This window comes from Anabrus simplex, chromosome 1 (genome assembly GCF_040414725.1).
Source record: "Anabrus simplex isolate iqAnaSimp1 chromosome 1, ASM4041472v1, whole genome shotgun sequence".
NCBI classification, from domain to species: domain Eukaryota; kingdom Metazoa; phylum Arthropoda; class Insecta; order Orthoptera; family Tettigoniidae; genus Anabrus; species Anabrus simplex.
In genome coordinates, this window is record NC_090265.1 from 513,660,907 (window position 1) to 513,683,290 (window position 22,384).

The 22,384-nt window shown below is 37.9% G+C and overlaps 1 protein-coding gene across 1 annotated transcript in view; it reads left to right on the plus strand.

The window, feature by feature from the left end:
* Positions 1-22,384, plus strand: part of LOC136875368 (dynein beta chain, ciliary) — a 782,313-nt gene that overhangs the window by 301,980 nt on the left and 457,949 nt on the right. The window contains exons 19-20 of the mRNA XM_067148948.2: positions 8,501-8,525; positions 9,173-9,273. Coding sequence (XP_067005049.2) covers positions 8,501-8,525; positions 9,173-9,273 — 126 coding nt within the window. The remainder of the gene's footprint in view (positions 1-8,500; positions 8,526-9,172; positions 9,274-22,384) is intronic.

Sequence of the window (22,384 nt, forward strand, 5' to 3'; positions counted from 1 at the left end):
TAAGGTACAGCCCCAGCATTTGCCTGGTGTGAAAATGGGAAACCACGGAAAACCATCTTCAGGGCTGCCGACAGTGGGGCTCGAACCCACGATCTCCCGGATGCAAGCTCACAGCCGCGCACCTCTACACGCACGGCCAACTCACCCGGTCTTTCCTGATTTATCTCTCAGCATTAATGTTGGAAATTCATATTTTTGAAAATGTCTGCTGAAAGTTTTGTAATAATCTCGAGAATGTATTTTCTGGAAATTCTCTTCTATTCCTTTTTGGGTGTTTTTAAGATGTTTACATTTTTTATTTTATTTTATGGGTTGACTTTGTTTGTTTTATTAGTTCTAAATTTGATCCTTCTGACTTTTGGGCTTGATGGTTTATCCAAGCTTGGTGTCTTCTCTATATTGCCTGGTCACATTCTTCATTCCACCATGTGTTTCTTCCTGGGATTCATTGGAGCTAACTCTTGTGCTGTCAATTTTAATTTAGTGGACAATTCATCTAGTGATTTGTTGATCCTGGAGATCCTAGAATTTTTCTATTTCTTCTCTGTCTTTTAGTGTGGTGTTATTTTGTATGAACGTAGTTGGGTTAAATTTTCTCCTATATTTTTGGAAGTTTTTTCCTTTACCATTGGGGTTAATTTTATTTTGAACTTTATAACGTAGTGGTCTGACTCTGAGTTTGCTCCAGTTTGGATTTTGACATTATGGAGTTCTTGGTGGTCAAATTTATCCATGCAGACATGTTCGAGGTGCCATTTTCCTTTTCTGAAGTCAGGACCTTTCCAGATTTTTAGTGTACACATTTACCTTTTAAAGCATGTTGATTTTTAGAGAAGATAGTGGTTTATGCAAATTTCAATCAATCTTTGACAATTTTGTTCATTCATTTATGTGCTGGCCATTTTCCAGTGATACCTACCTTCTTGTTCCAGTTGTATTTCGAAATTGCCAAGGAGAATTTTAATGTTTTCTGTTTCTTCTCTGTCCTTCAGGGTGGTGTTATTTTGATTGGTGGGAGCGTGTGTGTTAATAATTGTGTAGATTGTATTTCTTGATTTCAGAGTTAAGGTTGCAAGTCTGGGAGAGTGAGATTTAAATTCTATAACTGAGTCAATGATTTTGAGATTTATTAGAAATCCATTACCAAATTGTGGGCAATTTTTCATGACTCGTTTTCCTGGGATTCCTGGTGATTCCATACGGTCTTGATCGCTGTTCCTAATTTCTTGGAGTGCCATAATTAGTGTTTTGTGCTTGTTCATGATGTCAGTGATCTTAAGTTATCATTGTGTGTCGATAAGAATGAAATTTGTTTAATTTTTGTGGCTTTTGTGAGTGCGTCGGCTGTTGGGTTTTCAGATGCTCCAGTCCATCATAATATTCTGAATGTCAGTCCACCAAATCCAAATGCTCTCTTCTCTGCAATTTATGGTTGCAGACTATGGAAATCTTCTTCAAAAGACCTTTCATGGTCAACTGTCTAAGGCGTCACCTGGAGAAAAGGTGAATTATACTAAGCTGCTCCTAACATGGAATACAGGCACCTGTTTCAGCCACTCCTGACATGGACTACAGACACTGCATAATGGATTTCAGTGGAATTTCTTCCACCATGCGGATTATCATTCCACCCAAAGGAGCTCATCCACCCAAAGTTGTTGGGTCCTTTTGGGAGCGGAGTTTGTTACTGCCGCCTGTTATTCAGCATAGATACGCTGGCTGTATGGTCTACTCTGCTACCATAGTGGACTGAACCAGCCAGACAATATGCTATGATTTTATCCCTACATAGTGTAAAATAAGCGCTCGATGCCAGCTCTCTGTCTGTCTATCTTTCTGTCTCTCTGTCTCTGATGGCTATTCTCAAGAACCACTGGATATTGATGCGGTCTTTACCATTCTATAAAGCATTTTTTGAGAAAGGCTTTTCTACAGAAACATTCATCTATAACGAAAGGAAGCCGAATAGTAATGATTTCAGTGAAGCAAGTCGAAGGAAAACAGAATGCCTTTTTAGCTTATGCTGGCTAAACCATTAGAGATATATTTATACAATGCGGGTAAGAATTATTAAGCCTCAAAAAATTCTACAGAAAAGTCTGCGGCAGCATTTATCTATCTTTAACACATAGCCCACTATAAGGGTTTTTATGTTACATTTTGTAATTTAAAAAAAGTCAAATTTAGAAACAACTTTTTAAATGAATCAGTTAATCCTTCCCAAAATAAAATATTTATTCATCTCAAGTAACTAATGTAGATTAATATGTCATTTACAGTTTATAATTTTCGTCTATAGGAGATATTGTCATTTTCGCTTTTCTGCAGAATCTTTATTCTATGATATGGAGATGTAACAATTTCAGTGAAGCAAGTAAAAAAAAAAAACCATGCCATCCATGCTTCTTTCTAACTTATTCTGACTAAGCCATTGTAACTACATCTGTACTATGATGGTAAGAATTGTTCAGCTTAACAAGTTCTACAAAAACTTCCAGGATAGCATATATCAATCCTTAATGCATAGCCCCCTATAACTGTTTTTATGTTAAACATCAAATTAAAAAAACAAGTATTTAAATTAATCAGTTAATCTTTATCAAAATAATTTGTTTAATCACCTCAAGTAACTAATGTAGATTTAAATGTCATTACATTCATCTATACTTTTGGAGCTATCAGCGGCTTCAGACAACAGACTTCAGAGAAGAGTGGATGTGTTGTGAGTTTCAGCTATTAATTTGATTCACCTAGCATTTTCGTATTCCGTCTGTGAACATTTTGTTCCATGGTTTATTTGCACAGGCAACACAGTCAAGTTTATATTTATGGGGGGAGTTTGATAGAGGAGGTGTTTGGAGTTTTGCTGTTAATTTCATGCACTTCGGCTTTTTTAAATTCCATCTGTGAACATTTCATTGCAGATGCTACAATACAACAATCAATAGCTTTCCAGTGACTTTCATTTTCGATATAAAATCTGTAACAGGTGTGTGGCCTCCAGATTCTTTCAAGTTTATGCTCTATAGGTCATCTGTGAGGATGGAGCCCTACCTAAAATGATTTCTAATCATTCTAATCAGTCCCCAAGGCAGAGGAATTAACCAAGGAAAGTTAAAATCCCCGACCTGTCCAAAGGCCAACATGCTAACCACTTAGCCATGGAGCTGGACTATACATACAGTACATACAAACTTGCCTCAGGTAAGAAGAAGCAAGGTTTAATCCTGACTAGCCTACTCTACAGAAGCCTAATGACCAGTCTAAGTGATACAGTAAAGTACAGTAGATGTTTGAACGCCTTTTGCCAGCCGACAGCGATCAGAATGAAGATGATTCACAGACATATGTTAGAGCTCAGATTCAGAATGATATAATGACAGCTGATGACCAACACTTAACGCTAGAGGAAATTAGATATGTGATAGAAAGCGTAGATCATAATAAAGCTCCAGATGAAGATGTCATCAGTAGTAGGATTTTACTCTGAGCCTTTAAACAGTTTCCCAAGCTTGTAACAGCCTGTATAATGGCTGTTTAAAAATAGAATTTTCCTGAAGAGATGGAAAAGAGCTAAAGTATGTATGTTAGGTATTCAGCTCAAAGGCTTGTTTGATCCTCTACAGCTCCACCAACAGCTGTCATAGATAGCCTAGGTCTCACTGAAGAGGCATACTAGGGAGATGAGGAGTGACGTAATTTCCCGTTGCTTTCCTCACTGAGCCAGAAGTTGCTATTACATATCAGTGTGCCAAACCTATTAAAATGCATGCACCAACTGACACTATGAGCGATATTTTCACACCATAACAGGAACTGGGTGCATAAGGAACAGTATTAATAGAATCGCTCATACCTCGGCCACTTTCATATTGTCAAAGCCAAGGATGAGGCTGAGACAGGTCAATGAAAGTAACAAATTTATTCTAGCCCATACCAGAACACATAGTGCACTGTAAACACTACATCCCACCAGCAAAATACCTATAATAAAACCGGGTAAAGAAAGTAGCAAAGAAGTATTTAAATTCTGGTTAATCAGTTTAATAAATATAAGAGGAAAAGTTCTTATGAAAATGGTCATTAAAAGAATAATGCATCATATCTATACCATACTAACAATCTTATGAATCCCAACCAATATGGGTTCTCTCCACAAAATGTACTATTGATGCTGCGATGTTGGTTAAGGAATTTATTGAAGAATTTTTGAAAGCAGTTTAGAGAATGGTGCTTGTTAGGAGCGTTTGATGCGGCTTGGTGCCCAAATATTCTAAAAGCTTTAAGAGACTTCAAATGTCCAAGAAATGTATACAATCTGACAAGAAGTTATTTCAGCCAAAGGACAGCTTTCATGACTGTTAATAGCGAAGTTTTCGAGGGCTGCCCACAAGTTTCATGCTGTGGACCAGGATTTTGGTATATATAGTACAACTCTTTGCTTAACCTTGAATTTACAAAACGTACATTAGCAGTAACATTCACAGACGATTCAATATTAGCCGTCAAAGGGGAAACCGTTAAAGAAACTGAATGCTTTACGAACATGGAAATGAACAAAATGGCAATATGGTCTAAAAATAATACAATTCATTTCAATGAACAGAAATCAAAGACTAGGCTCATAATGGGGAGAAAATGATGAGAAGTAAGAGAGATAAAAATCTGCCTCCGTTATAGTACCTTGAAGCAAGTCGATAGGATGAATATGAATGATAGGGGTTAATATTTGACCACAAACTTAACTTTAAGAACCATATATATCATGTAGCTGATAAGTGTACGAAATTAATTCACACATTGTCAAAATCAGCTTCACCATGAGGCTCATAAGGTAATATATGAAGGAACAATACAACCTCTGCTGCTGTAATGAGCACCTGTATGGATCTAGCTATGGAAAAAGAATGCACCAGAAAAATTTACGTAAGAGTGCAAAAGCTTATCAACATCAAAGTTGCAAAAGGTTTCTGGACTATATCTAATGAAGCACTGTGTATCATAACAAGACTGACACCTATTGTTATTAAAGCAGAAGAGAGTGCAAAATTATACAGTGTTTTGAAAGAAATGAGACAAAATACTTTAATAGACCTTGCAGTGGGAATCGAGCACAGATTACATCCAGCAGAAATCATCTCAATTAGCGAGTTCAACGAATCTGAAAATGACGCTCTTCAGATTTATGGAAGCAAGAGTGACATTGGAGTTAGTTCAGTAGTAGCTATATTTCTGGAAAATAAACTTATACAACTGTTAAAATTAAAACTGGATAAAAGATGTTTGAATAATCAAGCAGAACAGTTGGACATTCTGAAAGCATTTGAATCATTTGAAACATTTGATTTGATTTAAACAAAGCACGGGGTCACACACTTAGTGTGGCTGGTGTTGATCCCAGTGGAGGATGTATTTCTCCTGGACAGCTTTACGTGTCCCTCGCATGTTAAATCGAATGTTAAATCGAAACAAAATATTTTTGTTTTCACTACCGGAGGAAAGACGACTAATTTCATGTACAATGAAATAGTACAAGTCCTTGGTTAAAAGTAGGCTATCAACTTAAATTCATAACTGCTCCCATGCAAAGCTGGAGTATGTAGCTAACTGTACATAATAACATTTTCATTATATTTTTCATTTGAACTTCACAGTCTGGATGTGTAGGGAACAGTGAGTATGATGTAAATGTATGACAATACATGACAGACCAGTTCTGGATTATCCCAATAGACCAACAAGAAAGAGAATTGCTGTAAGGTCAGACATGTGAACTGCATGAGGGTGAGAGGCAGCGAAGTGTGTGAGGAGAGGGTTCTTGTCGTTAAGGGAAAAGTGGTGCATGTACCAATTTGCCAGATTGCACATAAAAATGTTAATCATGTGTTTAAGAACCACCTGAAACTAGTCTTTTACTGTCCAAGTGTCATGCTTCCTCAATGCCTGGTGTCATCTGTGAATTTCAATGTATATTATTTACTTAGATCCATTTATGGGGTTAAAGACTTAAGAAAATGGAAACATAGTGTTTCAAGCAGAGCTGATGAAAAAAAAAAAACAACAAAAAAAAAAAAACGAAATTATTAGTGAATTAACTGCATTGATAAGTATCACTAAGAGTGTAAATTGATTAATAATATTGGTTTATCAGATTGTTTCAAGGTTGTCAAACTGCAATTATTTTGCAGCACTGGTTTTAAAAGAAAATTAAAATCATGTTGAGGGGTTGTCCTTCAGTGAAATGCTTCTTCAATCAGAGTTGTTATTTTTTGAGAAGTGTATTGTGTGCATGATTGTATTCATGCACATAAAAATTTGAATCATGCGTTTAAGCACCACCTGAATCTCTTCTTGTACTGTGCGAGTGTCATGCTTCCCCATTGCCTGGTGCCATCTGTGAATTTCAATGTAATTATTTATGTAAACTTGTAATTAGGAGCATGTGTGAGGTAAACACTTAATAATCAAAATCGACTTTCAACCTATTAGGTCGTGGTATACGAACATGTAGTAAGTGTTGAAGAGATGTTAAGTACAGAACAAAAATGACCAACCAGACACCAGTGGGATCCGAACCCACGGTCTCCCGTTTTTTTGCATTGGTTGCTCCACCAATTGAGTAGTAGTGCCACACCTGTAGCTTATATCCTTTCCAACAGAACAAAGATGATCTAGGCCACCATAGCTTAATTGGTAGAGCAACCAACACGAAATCGGCAGGTTGAAGGTTCAGATCCCACTGGTGTCCGGTTGGCCATTTTTGTTCCTTACTTAACATCTTTTCGAAACATACTACATATAGATAACAAGACATAACAGGTTGAAAGTCGATTTTGATTACAATATGGTCATGAAAATTCAATATTCATTAAACACTTTATGTTCTGTTATATTTGGATCAACTCTGTCCCTACCAAGAATGGGGATAATCAAAAGTTTACTACATCATATTTCAAATATGCATACCCACTGGTGTGCAGAGTGCATTTTGTCTTTTAGTAGACACTAGATCTCATTTGTTGCAACTGAGCTCGATAGCTGCAGTCGCTTAAGTGCGGCCAGTATCCAGTATTCGGGAGATAGTAGGTTCGAACCCCACTGTCGGCAGCCCTGAAAATGGTTTTCCGTGGTTTCCCATTTTCACACCAGGCAAATGCTGGGGTTGTACCTTAATTAAGGCCACGGCCGCTTCCTTCCCACTCCCAGCCCTTCCCTGTCCCGTCATTGCCATAAGACCTATCTGTGTAAGTGCGACATAAAGCTACTAGCAATCATTTGTTGCTTTCTATTTTTCTGTCTCAGTCTCATCCTTGGTTTTGACAAAAGAAAAGTGACTGAGATATGAGCATTACTGTATTGCCGAAGAAAAAAAAAGCAACATCCTCAAGGACAAAGTAATTTTATTTACAAACGATATGACAGGTAGTTCATCATTGCAGGAGTATATGATTACAAATTCAGACCAAATGAAACACACGTCACAGTAAAGGGTGCCCAAACAGTCACATCAGTACACAGTGTACCGGTACCTCCCCCTCTGGTGAGGCATGTATTTGCACATGCAAATGATCATCTTGCACGTTTTGATGCAATTCGGCAATGGTTCTTGCAGGCTCTGGAGAATGCGTAAGTTCCCGATTCATCACATCCCATACGTGTTCAATTGGTGACAGATCCAGTGATCTTACTGGCCAGGGCAGTTGTTGTACATCATGTAGAGCATGTTGCATTGCAGCAGCTGTATGTGGATGTGCACTGTCCTGCTGAAAAAGCACATCATCTTCCTGTAAAAACAAAATGGCACTAGCACGTGGACAGCAACCTGTGCAATTTAGCAGATACTGGTTATGTTACCCTGCAGAAACATCAATTGTGACAGTGAGTTGTAACTGATGGCCCTCCACACCATGAAGTCTGGGTTGGTACCTGGGTATCATGGGCAAATGCATTGTGGAATAGGCTGCTCACCAGGTCTATGCAGTACATATGTACATCCATCACTTGCATACAGACAGAACCTACTTTCCTCACTGAAGACAACAGAGTGCCATACCCCTCTCCAGTCAACTCTTTCACGACACCAGAGTAGCTGTGCTTGGCGGTGTTGTGGTGTCAGTGGTAGTCTGGCCAGAGGCACACGTGATCATAATCCAGGTGCAAGCAATGGTTCCCAGTGGTCCTTGGTGACACAGCAGGTGCAACATGTGATTGGATTTCGTTCCTGGATGACGACCGTTCGGTCAGCCACCACTGCTTGCACAATGCATCAATCTTGACGTGGGTCTGTACTAAGCAGTCATCTGGAGCCTGGTGTGTGGGTATGGGAATGTTCCACAAACCACTGATAAAAGCCCAACATGTGCAGCAATCTGTCAATATGTCAATCCAGCTTCCCACTGGCCCACAATGCAACCCCATTCAAATGGCTGCATTTGTTAACAAGAGCATGTACTCATTAGCGGGGCATGGTCGTTCCCTAGAATGGATGTTGCAAACACAGTTACGGCCTGCAGAGTCAAAACGGAGTGTGCATGGATAGGCCTCCTGAGTGCCATCTGATTGCCGATCTCTGTGACAAATGAATCACTAACACAATAACCCCTCAGTATGCACATATTATATATACCCTGATGCCACTGAACACAGTTCTTGAGGATGTTGCGTTTTTTTTTTTTCCAGCAGTTATAATCTGTGTCAAATAGGAAGTGTTTTGATATTGAGATGCTACTAAAAAATGTCCAAACAAGTAGCTGCTATGTTTTTGCATTTTCCTACCCACTCAGTGCAGAAAATTTCACTGCATTAAATGTCACATGCACCAAGCAAAAGTGTTTACTTCATAAAAATAACCTCAAAGGAAACAGCTTCTCATTTGATACAGACTATGTAACACCATTCCTTATACAGCCAGTTCTTGTGATGAATAGTTGAATAGTGTAAAAGTGTTGCTCATAGGGTTAGTTGGTGCATGCATTTCAATGGGCTCAACAGATTGTACTGTACTGTACCTTCAGGCTCTGAAAGGAGAGGAATGAGGAACTATCTCACTCATTTCCCTGGTAAGACTTTTCTGTGACACCTTGGCTACCTCTGACAGCTAATGGTGGATCTGTTGAGGATCCAACCAGCCTTCAGGATGAGAATAGGACATACAGTACATAATAAAGCAAAGATTACCTATTAATCTTGTTACAGGATGAATTGGAAGGAAACTCTGAAATAACTGAGATGCAGACGGAGACTTTGAGCCGAGTACTTTTGGCCATGGCTGAGGTAAGAACATTATTATTCTGTAGATCTGGTACATGTTTACGTACAGTATTAAACAGAAATAAATAACGCTTCTGGTTGCAACTCCAAAACTCAAATAATCACAGGAACAGGAAATTTAATGATGATTCACTTGTGAAAATGGACATGAGTGCTTGTGGTTTCTCCTCACTTATATTGATGTATAATATTAGAGATGTAATCACAGTTGAACTTCCAAGGAAGTTGTGCTCATTTAACAGCAAGCAGGGGACAGAAAGTAACATTCCCCAAAGAGCAAAAATGTCACAGAACTACATCTATATATATAAAATAACTTGTCCTGACTGACTGACTGACTGACTGATTCATCAACGCCGAGCCAAAACTACTGGACATAAAGAAATTAAATTTTGGGCATAGATTCATATTAAGATGTAGGTGCTCGCTAAGAAAGGATTTTTGGATATTCCTTCGCTAAGGGGGAGAAAAGGGGTTTGGAATTTTAAAATGATTGTATCTGTATCTCAAAACTTTGAAAGTTTACAGAAGTAAAAATTGGTATTTAGAATCTCTTTTAAAAATAAGGAAATACGTATTTTTTGTTTTCAGAAAATCCCAATAGGAGGGGTGAAAAACGGTAAAAAAAAAAGGGGGTTGAATGCCTTTAATCAGAATACCGGTACTTATATCTCAGAAACTGAAGATATTACAGACCTGAAAATTGGTACTTTTGATCTCTTTTAAAAATAAAGAAACACGTATTTTTTTGTTTTTGAAAAATCCAATTAATGGGAGGGTGAAAAGGGGGGTGAATTTTTAAAAACAGTGCATCTATATCTCAAAACTTTTAAAGTTTACAGATGTAAAAATAGGTATTTAGAATCTTCATTAAAAATAAAGAAACACGTATTTTTGTTTTCGGAAAATCCCAATAGGAGGGGTGAAAAGGGGTGAAAATGGATTGAATGCTTTTAATGAGGATACTTATATCTCAGAAACTGAAGATATTACAGACCTGAAAATTGGTACCTTTGATCTCTTTTAAAAATAAAGAAACACGTATTTTTTTGTTTTTGGAAAATCCAAATAATGGGGGTGAAAAGGGGGGTGAATTTTTAAAATGAGTGTATCTATATCTCAAAACTTTTAAAGTTTATAGATGTAAAATATGGTATTTAGAATCTCCTTTAAAAATAAAGAAACACTTTCTTTTTTTTTTTTTTTCGGAAAATCCCGATAGGAAGGGTGGAAAAGGGTGAAAAAGAGGTTGAATGCCTTTAACGAGGCTACTTATATTTCAGAACCTGAAGATATTACAGACCTGAAAATTGGTATTGGGGATCCACTTTAAAAATAAGGAAACACGTATATTTTCATTTTTGAAAAATCTGGATAATGGGGGGTGAAAAGGGGGGTGAATTTTTAAAATGAATGTGTCTATATCTTAAAACTTTAAAAGTTTACAGATGTAAAAATTGGTATTTAGAATCTCCTTTAAAAGTAAAGGAATAAGTATTTTTTCGTTTTCTGTAAATCCCAATAGGAGGGGTGTAAAAGGGTGAATAGTAGGTTGAATGCCTTTAATGAGGATACATATATCTCAGAAACTGAATATATTACAGAACTAAAAATTTGTATATGGGATCTCCTTTAAAAATAAAGAAACGCGTATTCTCGGAAAATCCAATGAAAGGGGGGGGGGGAAGAATTCTAAAATTAATTGACTTAATTGTATGAGAATACATACATCTAATAAAAACTAAAGTTGTTACGGACGTGAAAATTGGTATTTTGATCTCCTTTAAAAACAAAGAAATACGCGTTTTGTGGGGGAAACCATCTTGGGGGGCGGGAGTGGAAAGGAGTTGAATTCCTTTCATGAGGACACATAAATCAAAAACTGAAGAAGTTAGAGTCGTGATGATTGCTATTTAGAAGATCCTTTACTATTAAAGAAACAAGTATTTTTTGCCGGAAAATTCACTTAAGGTGGAGGGGGAGAAGTGTGAAAGGAAGTAAAAAAGCGAATTATTTTTATGGGGATACTTATATCTCAAAACTCAAGGTAATAGACGTGAACAATGGGGTTTGGAATCTCCTTTAAACATAAAGAAACACTCCTTTTAATTTTTTTGGCAGGGGGGGGGGTAAATAAACTTAACGGCGGTGGGGTGTAAAAGGAGGTGAGACCAATTGATTTTGCTGTTCATAATGTACTTATAAGGAGCCTCCGTTGCTCAGACGGCAGCACGGCGGCCTCTCACGGCTGGGTTTAGTGGTTCAAATTCCGGTCACTCCATGTGACATTTATGCTGGACAAAACGGAGGCGGGACAGATTTTTCTCCGGATACTTCGCTTTTCCCTGCCATCATTCATTCCAGCAACACTGTCCAATATTTCATTTCATTTGTCATTCATCGATCATTGCCCCAGATGAGTGCTTCGGCAGCCGGCACAATTCCTACTGTCGCCGCTAGATGGGGCTTTATTCATTCCATTCCTGACCCTGTCGAATGACTGGAAACAGGCTGTATATTTTCGATGTACTTATTCTGATCATAAATTGATCTTTTTAATCTTTCCTGGGTTCGTTTTCAACAGCCAACTTTTCCTTCAGAGAACGTTCTTATATTACAGTAGATTCTCCTGGCATATGAATAAAAATTTAAATACATTTGAAATAAACGATAGGAATGAGGTTGACCGTCCAATTGTTCACCTCTATAATAAGGTCAATAATGCATGGAAGTATGTCATTCGTATCACCAGAAATCCCGCACACTTGCCTACGCGCGACATTGGTGCTGGTCACATTCTCAACAATAACAATGGCAGCAGATGTAATTTACCGCCAAGTAGCGGTCTTGCATCTTGCTGTGGGGTCCAGAACATCTATAATAATAATAATAATAATAATAATAATAATAATAATAATAATAATAATAATAATAATAATAATAATAATGTTCTGGACCGTCGTCAAATGTGCGGACCGCGGTGGAAACGGGTCCTGGACGGGTAATGACTAAGAATGCAGTCTGGCCGCGGGTTCAGTACCGCCAAGGCACCCAAGACGACACCACGCCGGATGTCCTGAAGGATTTGTTCCATATTAAAAATGCTTATAAGAAAAGATGGCAAAGATTTAGGGACCCAACTGACAGGGTGGAATACCTGGACCTAGTCTGGGAAGTATGAAATCGATTGCTGGAAATAAAGATTGAAAAATGGGAGGAAACTTGCCATAATCTATTAGAAAACGAGTCAGATCGCGAATTTTGGCGGATTCTCGCAGAAAACGATTCAGATCGCGAATTTCGGCTGATTATATATCTAAAACAACATTCAATTATAAATTTCAGTATAATACCGTAGCGAAGCACGGATATCTTGCTAGTTATATGATAAATGTCAAAGGTGTTAACTGGGTAGAATAATTGCACCAAATAATTTTTCTTTTTTTGCTAGTTGCTTAACGTCGCACTGACAAAGATAGGTCTTATGGCGACGATGGGACGGGAAAGGCCTAGGAATGGGAAGGAAGTGGCTGTGGTGTTATTTAAGGTACATCTCCAGCACTTGCCTGGTGTGAAAATGGGAAATCACGGAAAACCATCTTCAGGGCTGCCGACAGTGGGGTTCGAACCCACTATCTCCCGGATGCGAGCTCACAGCTGCATGCTCCTAACCGCATGGCCAACTCACCCGGTATAAATATTCTTCCCACTTAAGGAAAATGACAGAGAACTGTGCTCTATTATACTCCGCTGAGCAAAAAATTTGTAACACCTTTTTTGTTTGGGTGGGGGAGAAATGTATATTTAATGAACCAAAATTACATCCTAAATTCAGTATATTTTCATGAACTTTTAAGTATTCCTTAACCTTACATAATAATAAAATACAACATTAATTAACCCTATAACCAGTAAATGTCGCGGTCGTGATGAATTTCCGTGTAGTTTACTGCTAAAGTCGCGATCACGACGTATTATGTCAGCGCTTACTAATCTTGTGATAGCTCCTTTATTGTCAATGTATTGATCATAAATTATACTCGTACATCACTTCAAAGAGAAAAGTCTGTTTATAAATGTAACACATCAGTAATGTAATTTAGAGTCATGTAGAAGGTTGGCCTACACGCGGAAAAGGAACATATTGCATTCATCTTATTTGTTGTGGTTGCCTAGCGAGTGTTTCCATGGTATTTACATCTAAAATGAATGAATTATCATGGAGCAATGAAATTTTTGGCTGTCTATTAGATTTAGAAGGCAAAGAAGATAGTGATGTTGTTCTGGAAAGGAAATTATGATTCTGGTATCAGTTGGTATACCTCCCAGGAAAGAAATTACGCTTCTGTCTGTTCAATTGCAAAAAAAGTTAAAAATCACACAGCCACTTCTGGTACCCAGTTTGTAATTGTGGTGTCCATCAACACTGGTACCATAAATTACATTACTGGAGATCCATGAAGGCAGGAAGAAAGAGAAGCCACATTGAAGATGCCGAAGATGAGTATGGAAAGCAGTCTGTGTTTTGGAGTGATGTGCATGTATTATATTATTTAGTCTTTTTTATTTATTTCTCCTACCTTTACAGCAGTTCAGGATAGTAAAAAGTGTATATATTATTGATCAGCATAAAATGTTGTTCATTTTGTATATAACATAATAATGATAAAGCTATTTTTGTTACCTGTGTGTTGCCTAGAACTTCATGGACTATTTAGACATTTTTCTTTTGTGTGGAATATTTCATCGATACACCCTGAAGACACTAAAATGTTGAGCTTGATCTCTTCCTATATTTTTCTCTATTTTTTTCTGAATAAAATGACATGTAGTAATTATTAATCAACTATTCTCTTTTGCATGATTTTATGAAAAGTTGCTTGCAAAACTCCCAGAAATGCTTAGCAGTTGGGGGTAATGTAGTCTCCAGTAGCAGGGTTAAGAACAAAATCTGTTAAAAAAATGGAATGAACATTGATCATTGGGCACCATCCATTTTTCATCTAAATGGCCTTCCTACAAGCAATGACAGTAGAACTCCTGGCCAAACCCTGTATGTGTTTACGATAGTTATTCATGCCAAATGGGACATAATCACACAAAATTATGACACCTGAGCTACAAGCATGCTGGATACTGATGGCCAGACAGGCATCAGTTATTGGAAATGAGACAAAGGCTCTCATAGTGCACTGGCACTGCCGGTGGCTCTAAGTAGCCTACGCAGTGGCCTCCACTGAATGCACTGGCCATGCGTCTTGGTGGGTGTGTTATGTACCAACTGATGAGCCCAACTTAGCACACTGGGGAAAAGCTGGCAACGAGGAATGAGTTAGCTGGAAAATTTATAATGTCCAATAACAAACCAACTGCATTGGTATTATAAATTTATTCATTCGGGACAAATATTTCGGATTCCCTATGGGAATCCACATCTGTATCATCTGATGGCCAGGCAGGCATCAATTGTTGGAAATGAGACAAAGTCTCTCATAGTGCATTGGCACTGCCGGTGGCTCTAAGTAGCCTACTCAGTGACCTCCACGGTATGCACTGGCCATGCGCGATGCGGGTACACTCTGGGGGCTCCCTTGGCGGTTTCGGTGGTTCCTGTGCCAGACACCCTCTATCACCCCTCCCTTTTACATATGTACGAACATACTTCTATGAATAATTAATCCACAATATACCCCTCCCATTCCAAAGGCTGAAGAGCCTTAAGGTGAAGGAATCGAACAAACTTTCTTTTTTGCTTGCTTGCTGGCCATGCGTCTTTGTGGGTGTGTTATGTACCAACTGATAAGCCCAACTTAGCACACTGGAGTGAAACGCTGGCAACGGGGAATGAGTTAGCTGGAAAATTTATAATGTCCAATAACGGACCAACTACATTAGTATTATAAATTTACTCATTCAGGACAAATATTTCAGATTACCTATGGCAATCAACATCTATATCATGTTGTTAGAGTGGCCGTGGTTTGCTTTGTTAATGTTGCGTATATTATTGTAAATCCAAACCTCCTCAACCGACTATGTCCCCTCCATTGAATTAGTCAGATAACAGAGTCCATTTTTAGCTCGTGGTAGCGGCAATGCAGTGAAGCCAGTCAGTTGCATCGTGAGTGTGGCGGAAGTCTGACCTTTTTATACTGTGTTGTGTTGCGAATATGGCAAGTCTGTCAGGAATTAGAAGAAGATGTGTGAATAAGCCAGACTCATTCTATTATGTGTGTGTTGTATTATGGAGGGATAGAGTAGGCCAATAACTGCATCAATGAAACGTTTATATTATGCATATTTTAAGGTAAAATTAGGAGACTTGGACAAGTCATGGGCTCCCCACGAAATTTGTAAAACATGCCTTGAAAACCTATGACAGTAGAGCATTGGGAAACATAAGGCCCTTCCATTTGGGATAGGCATGGTTTGGTACAAGCCCCAGGACCATACCAGGGACTGTTACTTTTGCCTGTATAAAGTAGCGGGATTCAATAAGAGAAACAAGGACAGTATTGTGTACCTGAATTTAAAGTCTGCGATGAGACCTGTTCCTCATGGACTGGAAATTCCAATACCTTCTCCTCCTACCAGTTTACCTGACTCTGACGATTCCTCAAATTCTGATAATGAGCAAGTTGATATGGATTCTTCACCTGCCGCGGGTGCAGTAGATCCACAATTGTTTAAACAGTCGGAGTTGAGAGATCTGATACAAGACCTTGGTCTCACGAAGGAAAAAAGTGAACTGCTACGTTCATGATTGCAAGAAAAAAAACCCTATTGCACCTGGAACTACCTTTTCTTTGTATAGACATAGAGATAAGGAGTTTAGGAAGTATTTCAAGAAGGAAGGTGTGTGGTATTCTATTAGGGCAACAAGCAGGCTACACTAAAATCCCTTGTTATTTATGTGAATGGGACAGCAGAGCTAGGGACAAACACTGGTCTACCCCTTCCTGGCCCAAGAAACAAGTTTTGTCACCTGGTGTGAAGAATGTTACAAATGCTGCCTTAGTTGACCCACAAAAAAATATTTTGCCACTGCTCCACATTAAACTGGGAATCATGAAGCAGCTCATTAAGGCCTTGGACAAAAGTAGCCCCTGTTTCAAGTATATTGCAAGCAAATTTCCACATTTATCTGATGAAAAATTCAAGGAAGGCATTTTGAATGGACCACAAATTAAAGAGTTCTTCTAAGACAGAAACTTTGAACAGATGATGAATGCCATGGAACTTGCTGCATGGAATTCAATAAGAGATTTCATAATGAAGTTGCTAGGAAATGTAAAGGATGAACAATACAAAACAATAGTGAAAACGATGTTGGATGATATGAAAGAGTTGGGGTATAGAATGAGTCTGAAACTGCACTTCCTTCATTCTCATCTCCATCACTTTCCGGAAAATCTTGAGGCTGTTAGTGAAGAGATGGGAGAGACTTCCCACCGGACATCAAGGAGGCAGAAAGAAGATACCAGGGGAAGCGGGGTGAACCAATGATGGCCGACTACTGTTGGTGTTTGAAAAGAGAAGACAAACTTGATGCAGTCAGATGCTGGGCAGCCAAGCGTTCATTCCAAGGGGACATCTAGGACTGTTAAAGTTTATTTTGTTTACATTTATGAATTCATAAACATACTGAATAAAAGTTACATTGTTTACTTATAAATCACATTTAATTGTCAACATAAATTGCTTTCATTGCCCCAGAGATGTTTGTTTATGTGTTTTTGTGTATATCAGTGTTATATTATAATGTATGCTAAATATTTCATTGTAATTTTATACTCAATAATTATTCATTGAATATAATAATTCAAGACAATATTCAGCTATTTCAAAATATATATAATAATTAGACCTGGGATTTTAGGCTCTAAAAATTTAGTTTTAGGCACCTAAAATAGGCTTGTAAAACAAGTAAATAGGCTTTTAAAAGAGAAAATAGGCACTTAAAATATGTTTTAAAAATGTGTGGATAGGCAGGAAATAGACTTTAAAATATTACAATGTAACTTAAACTGTAACGTGATACTTTTTTACTTTAATAAACGTGGTATCCCTATTCTTAACTGAAATAACTGCAGAATTAAGACAGAATAAAAAAGACATTTATCAAAAACAATAAATAAAGTCATGTGTCAAAAAGGTTATGGATTATATGATATATCATTATCAGTACTGATCTAAAACCTTAATACTAAAATCACTGTACCCAATTACAGCCTTGTAGGCATCCAATAATGGTGTAAACGCAAATGGAGTATGTGTTTATTATTTGAGAGGAGCATTCCTACAGTACTTTCATTCGAAGTTTGCTTTACAGTACATAACAATAATCTTCTCCAAATTTTCCACAGTCAGGCTGTGTCTTTTGTCTGTTAAAATCATTTTGAAAGCAGAAAAATAGCGCTCCACACTCACAGATGTTAGAGGGGCATAGGAAAATTTACCTACATTTTTCACTTCAATTTCACTTGGTAAGTCTACCTTTTCCCCATCCAATGTACCTAATGTACTCTTTCCAGCACTGAATAACCTGGGTTCTTCTGCAGTATACTAGACCACTTGTCTCTTATTTTATCCCCTATCTTGCCCCTAGCACTTTGTATGTTATTCTCAGCTTCCTCAATTACAGAAAATTGCTGTTTGAAACTGTTTCCTTTTTCCTCAATTTTTGTAATGATGACTGGAAGAAATGAAAAATTTGCCTGAATATATGCAATGTCTCTCTGAACACTGGAACAATCATTTAGGCCTAACAGCTCTTTGACAGACGACACACATGCAGAGTTTTCCGTTAAAGGCAAATTGTCTATCACAGTCATGATTTCCTCAAGATGTTCTGCATAATACAGGTGGCTTCCATCCAGAAACCCCAACAGGTGATGATTGGCTGTGGTGGAAGGGGAATAGAGGGGAGTTTCTCTCAAAAGATGGCTATTCTTGATGGAGCCTTACAGAACACTTTCTTCATTGTTGAAATGAGAGTATTTACTGCAGGAAACTTGGCCCTAACTCTTTCTGCGAATCTGTGCAAGGCATGGGCCATGCAAGTAACATGAATTAAAGAAGGATAGAAAGTTTTGAGGGGAGGTGCAGTGGCAATTATGTAGGAAGCAGCATCGGAGACAAGGAGAAGGACTTTTGAATCATCAATACTCCCAGGATACAACAATTGCGACCTCTTGTTGATGAAGTATGCAATGCTTTGACTGTTGACTTTCTCAAGCTGTTTAGAGCAAAGAAGGTGAGCGGTAGTTGCCTGATTGGGTTCCAGTTTTCCTACTATAAGGTCAGCAATGTACCTGCCCACAGAGTCGGTGGTTTCGTCCACACACAACCATATGCAAGACTCCCCAATATCCTCCCTGATTGATGAAATGACCTCATTGTAACAATTATCTAAGTAGTTTTTCTTTAATGTAGATGCAGATGGGATGTGCTGCTTGGTGTATTTCTGTAAAAAAAATCTCTGAAAACCGGATTATGCACAGCATTCCAGGGGATATTTGCTGCAACTAGGGCTCTACACATATTAGCATAGAAACCATTATGGGTTGTAGGTGATATAGTTTGTGTGAACAGAGTCTGTCTAATGTTACTTTTCATGGCTGCTTTCACTTTGTGACTGGCAGTATCTGCATGCTTCTGAAGGTGGCATTTTTTCTCATGTGAAATCTAAAACACAATAACGTGATTTCAATTAGAGACTAAGATGAGGAATAGAAAAGGTGGGCTATTGAATAAAATTTGTAATTTTGAACTATTTAAATTAAGCCATTATTACTCTAAAGTTAATTAAGAAAAAGAACACTACAGTCCCCGAAGGGCCTTGGCTTTCAATAACGGTTGCTGCCCAGCTCATGGCCTGCAGATATTGGGTGGCGTGTGGTCAGCACGATACATCCCTCAGCCGTATTGCCTTGCCTTCGTGACCCCCTGCCCACTGTAGCTTCTCAATTGTCCTCACAATACTGGGTCAACACCGTTCCAGACCTCATAGATTTCTAAATTACTGCCGGTACTGAAAATCGAACCCAGGTCACCTGGACTAGGTCTCTACAATTAATTAGAAAATATCAAAACCTTAGTTTTAGATTAATATGAAATTTAAGATATATGCACATACCTGTTTATTGCAGTACTGGCAGAAAATAATCTTGACATCAAAAGTCATCCCTGGAAATTGTACAAGCCATTGTTGTATAAGCACACTCTTAGATGATTTCATTTTAGGCGTGATGAACTATATTCACTTAAACAGATGTTCTTTCATTGGCGACTTGACACAGTATGTCCCTTCTTACTACCTGCTCCTTGTTCTTCCTAGATGATCCTCCCCTCACCCCATCACTCGACACAGTACGTACTACCTGTTCGTTGTTCTTCTGAGCTAATCCTCCACTTCCATACTTCACTCAGCATTCCTTTGGTGACAGCTCTCTGGGAAGAGCACATTTCTGTGAAAAACCCACCCTCTGCTGTTCTGTTCATTCCAGGGATGTCCATTGTGTGATTGTAAAAAATTACAGAAGTTGAATTTTATTTTAAATGTAGAAAATAGGCATTTTTAGGCACTAAAATAGGCTCTAAAGGTCCAAGTAGGCATTTTAGGGCACTTTAAAACTCTATTAATGTAAGTGATTTATCAAAAACATCAACATATTTTTAAAAAATCATGTTATTTCGTAAGGAACGAAATAGGCATTTGCCTTAAAATCCCAGGTCTAATAACAATACACAAAATTATAAATATTTCCAAAATTATCAATATTTTTCAGTACTCTTTATATGCAATATTCCAGTCTATCTCTTATTTTGATATACCTATTGCAAGAAAACATGATGTGATACATAGAAAGGGACAATGGATTCGTGTTCAGCGACCCAAAATTAGTTAAAATCACCTATCACACCTCTTGCCACAAAAGTAAAGTTTCAAGATGCTGGGTTGTGTAATTTGTAACTTAACCCTGGATGAATAAGGTGGGGTGCAGGCACACCCCAGAGCATTTTTATTCTGGGGTGGTTTGAAGTTGGTAGCATTGAATTTTTTCCCCTTCCCTGACCTTGTTTGTCTGGCTAACAGGTACAGTAGTCAGTGCCACTATGACTTTCGGTGTTTGTGTTTATCAGTTGTCTGGACACTAATCTTGGGGCAACTTCTCACCCTACCTTACCCAAACTGATACTTTTTCTTGTGCAATTTCACTGAACTGTTCATTATCATTTCTGGACTGTATATAGATGTGCGACTCTAATACAGGGTACATGTTGACACCACCATATATTGGCAACGAAATGAAAACTGGTGGTAATGGCCTTGATGATTTAGTTGTTGAGACTGTCAGAACCAGCTGAAGGCACCAACAGAAATATAACAGTTGACAGTGATGAGAACCGTTAGGAAAAATAAATCTTATATTCTAACATAACTGATGAACATTCAGTAAAGAAATCCAAGAAGTACTATGTTTGCCTTCGATAATGATCTAACTTTGGTGTCGTATTGACCAAAGAAGAGACAGTTAGTCCGTTTACTTTTTGGTATGCATACGGGAATGACATCGTGTAAAGTCACAGACTTCTCACAAATTATTGATCTCTGTGATCAAATGCGTGGCCCATACAATTGCAGTAGAAAAACACAGGGATGGCAACTAAGTGTATTCTATGGTATGCTGAATGGAGTTTGTCTAAATGGGTACATCAGCAGGTCAAAGTTCAGCAAATTGAAATGTGTTCTTATTGACATTAGGGTGGTTCCATGGATGAATAAATGACTTCTGATTGAAACTCTCCCTATATTTATCAAGACAGCACTTGCAGAGCAGCTAGACAAGGAATTTCCAGTCAGAGCTCCAACTCTGAGGCCTTTTGGATATTGAGGAAGATACTATTCTTGTCTGAGAAGTAAAGATCGCAAAACCAAAGTTTCCTGTGGTTTTTGTAATAGGCCGGTATGTCAGAAACACAAAGTGATCACCTGCAATAGCTGCATTGTCTGAAATGTGTGAAAAAGAACATCATTTCTGAAAGTACATTTTAGAACCTTCTTTTGTGACCACTTTTTTTGTACTTTATGAATTGGCTATAATATTTAAAGAACATTATTTTCTTTACATTAAATTTATAATATAATGTTAGGTTAGTAACTCCAATATATTAAAGAAAAGTTCACAATATTTTGGCTCATTAAAAAACTTCAATGTGCTCATAGTGCTGTAACAACTACACCTTATTCACCTAGGGTTAATAGAATATAAATGTCAAAATAGAGCACCACCTGGAAAAGATTTACAGGAATAATTGACTCTCTAGAGCATGGATGACCTTCTCCCAAGGCGATGGTCATCAGGCTGACGAGGCTCCAAACTTGCTTCATGACCTTACCTGCTACCATTTAACCTTGAAAATAAATTTGTGTAGCATGCCAGGTTTTTCTTTACTCCACCAATAAAATATTTACCATAAGTGTCACTACTGAATTTACTCTCAAAACAACATAAAACAAAACAAATACTTCATTTACATGAACAAAATAGCATCATCACTGTGGAATCAATTGACCACGTGTTATAACTTTACAAAGAAACAATCCCAGTCACCTCACTACGAAGGTGGTTTGAAAAGTCCAAGAGATGGCACCACCGGTGCGTATCGAGGTCATGTTTAGTTAGTAGCATCTCTTGAATGAACTCACACCAAGTTTCAGCCATATTGGTCTATTTCTATTTCATGTGAATCAAGGAAGTCGAGTGATTTTCAAGAAATGGACGAAAATAATTTAGTGTAGTGATTAAACATTACTTTATGAAAGGCAAAATGCCTCAGGAGCCTAAGAGAAGCTTGATAAACATTATGGTGACTCTGCACCTTTGATTAGAACATTTTATAAGTGGTTTCAAAATTTTCGGACTGGCCATATGGGCATAAGTGACGCTGAATGTTCTGGACGGCCTGTGGAGGTTACAAATCCAGAAATCATTGATCAAATCCATGATGTGGTGATGGATGACAGAAGAGTTAAGGTGCGTGAGATTGCTAGTGCTATGGGCATCTTGAATGAATGGGTACATAATATTTTGCATAAACATTTGGACAT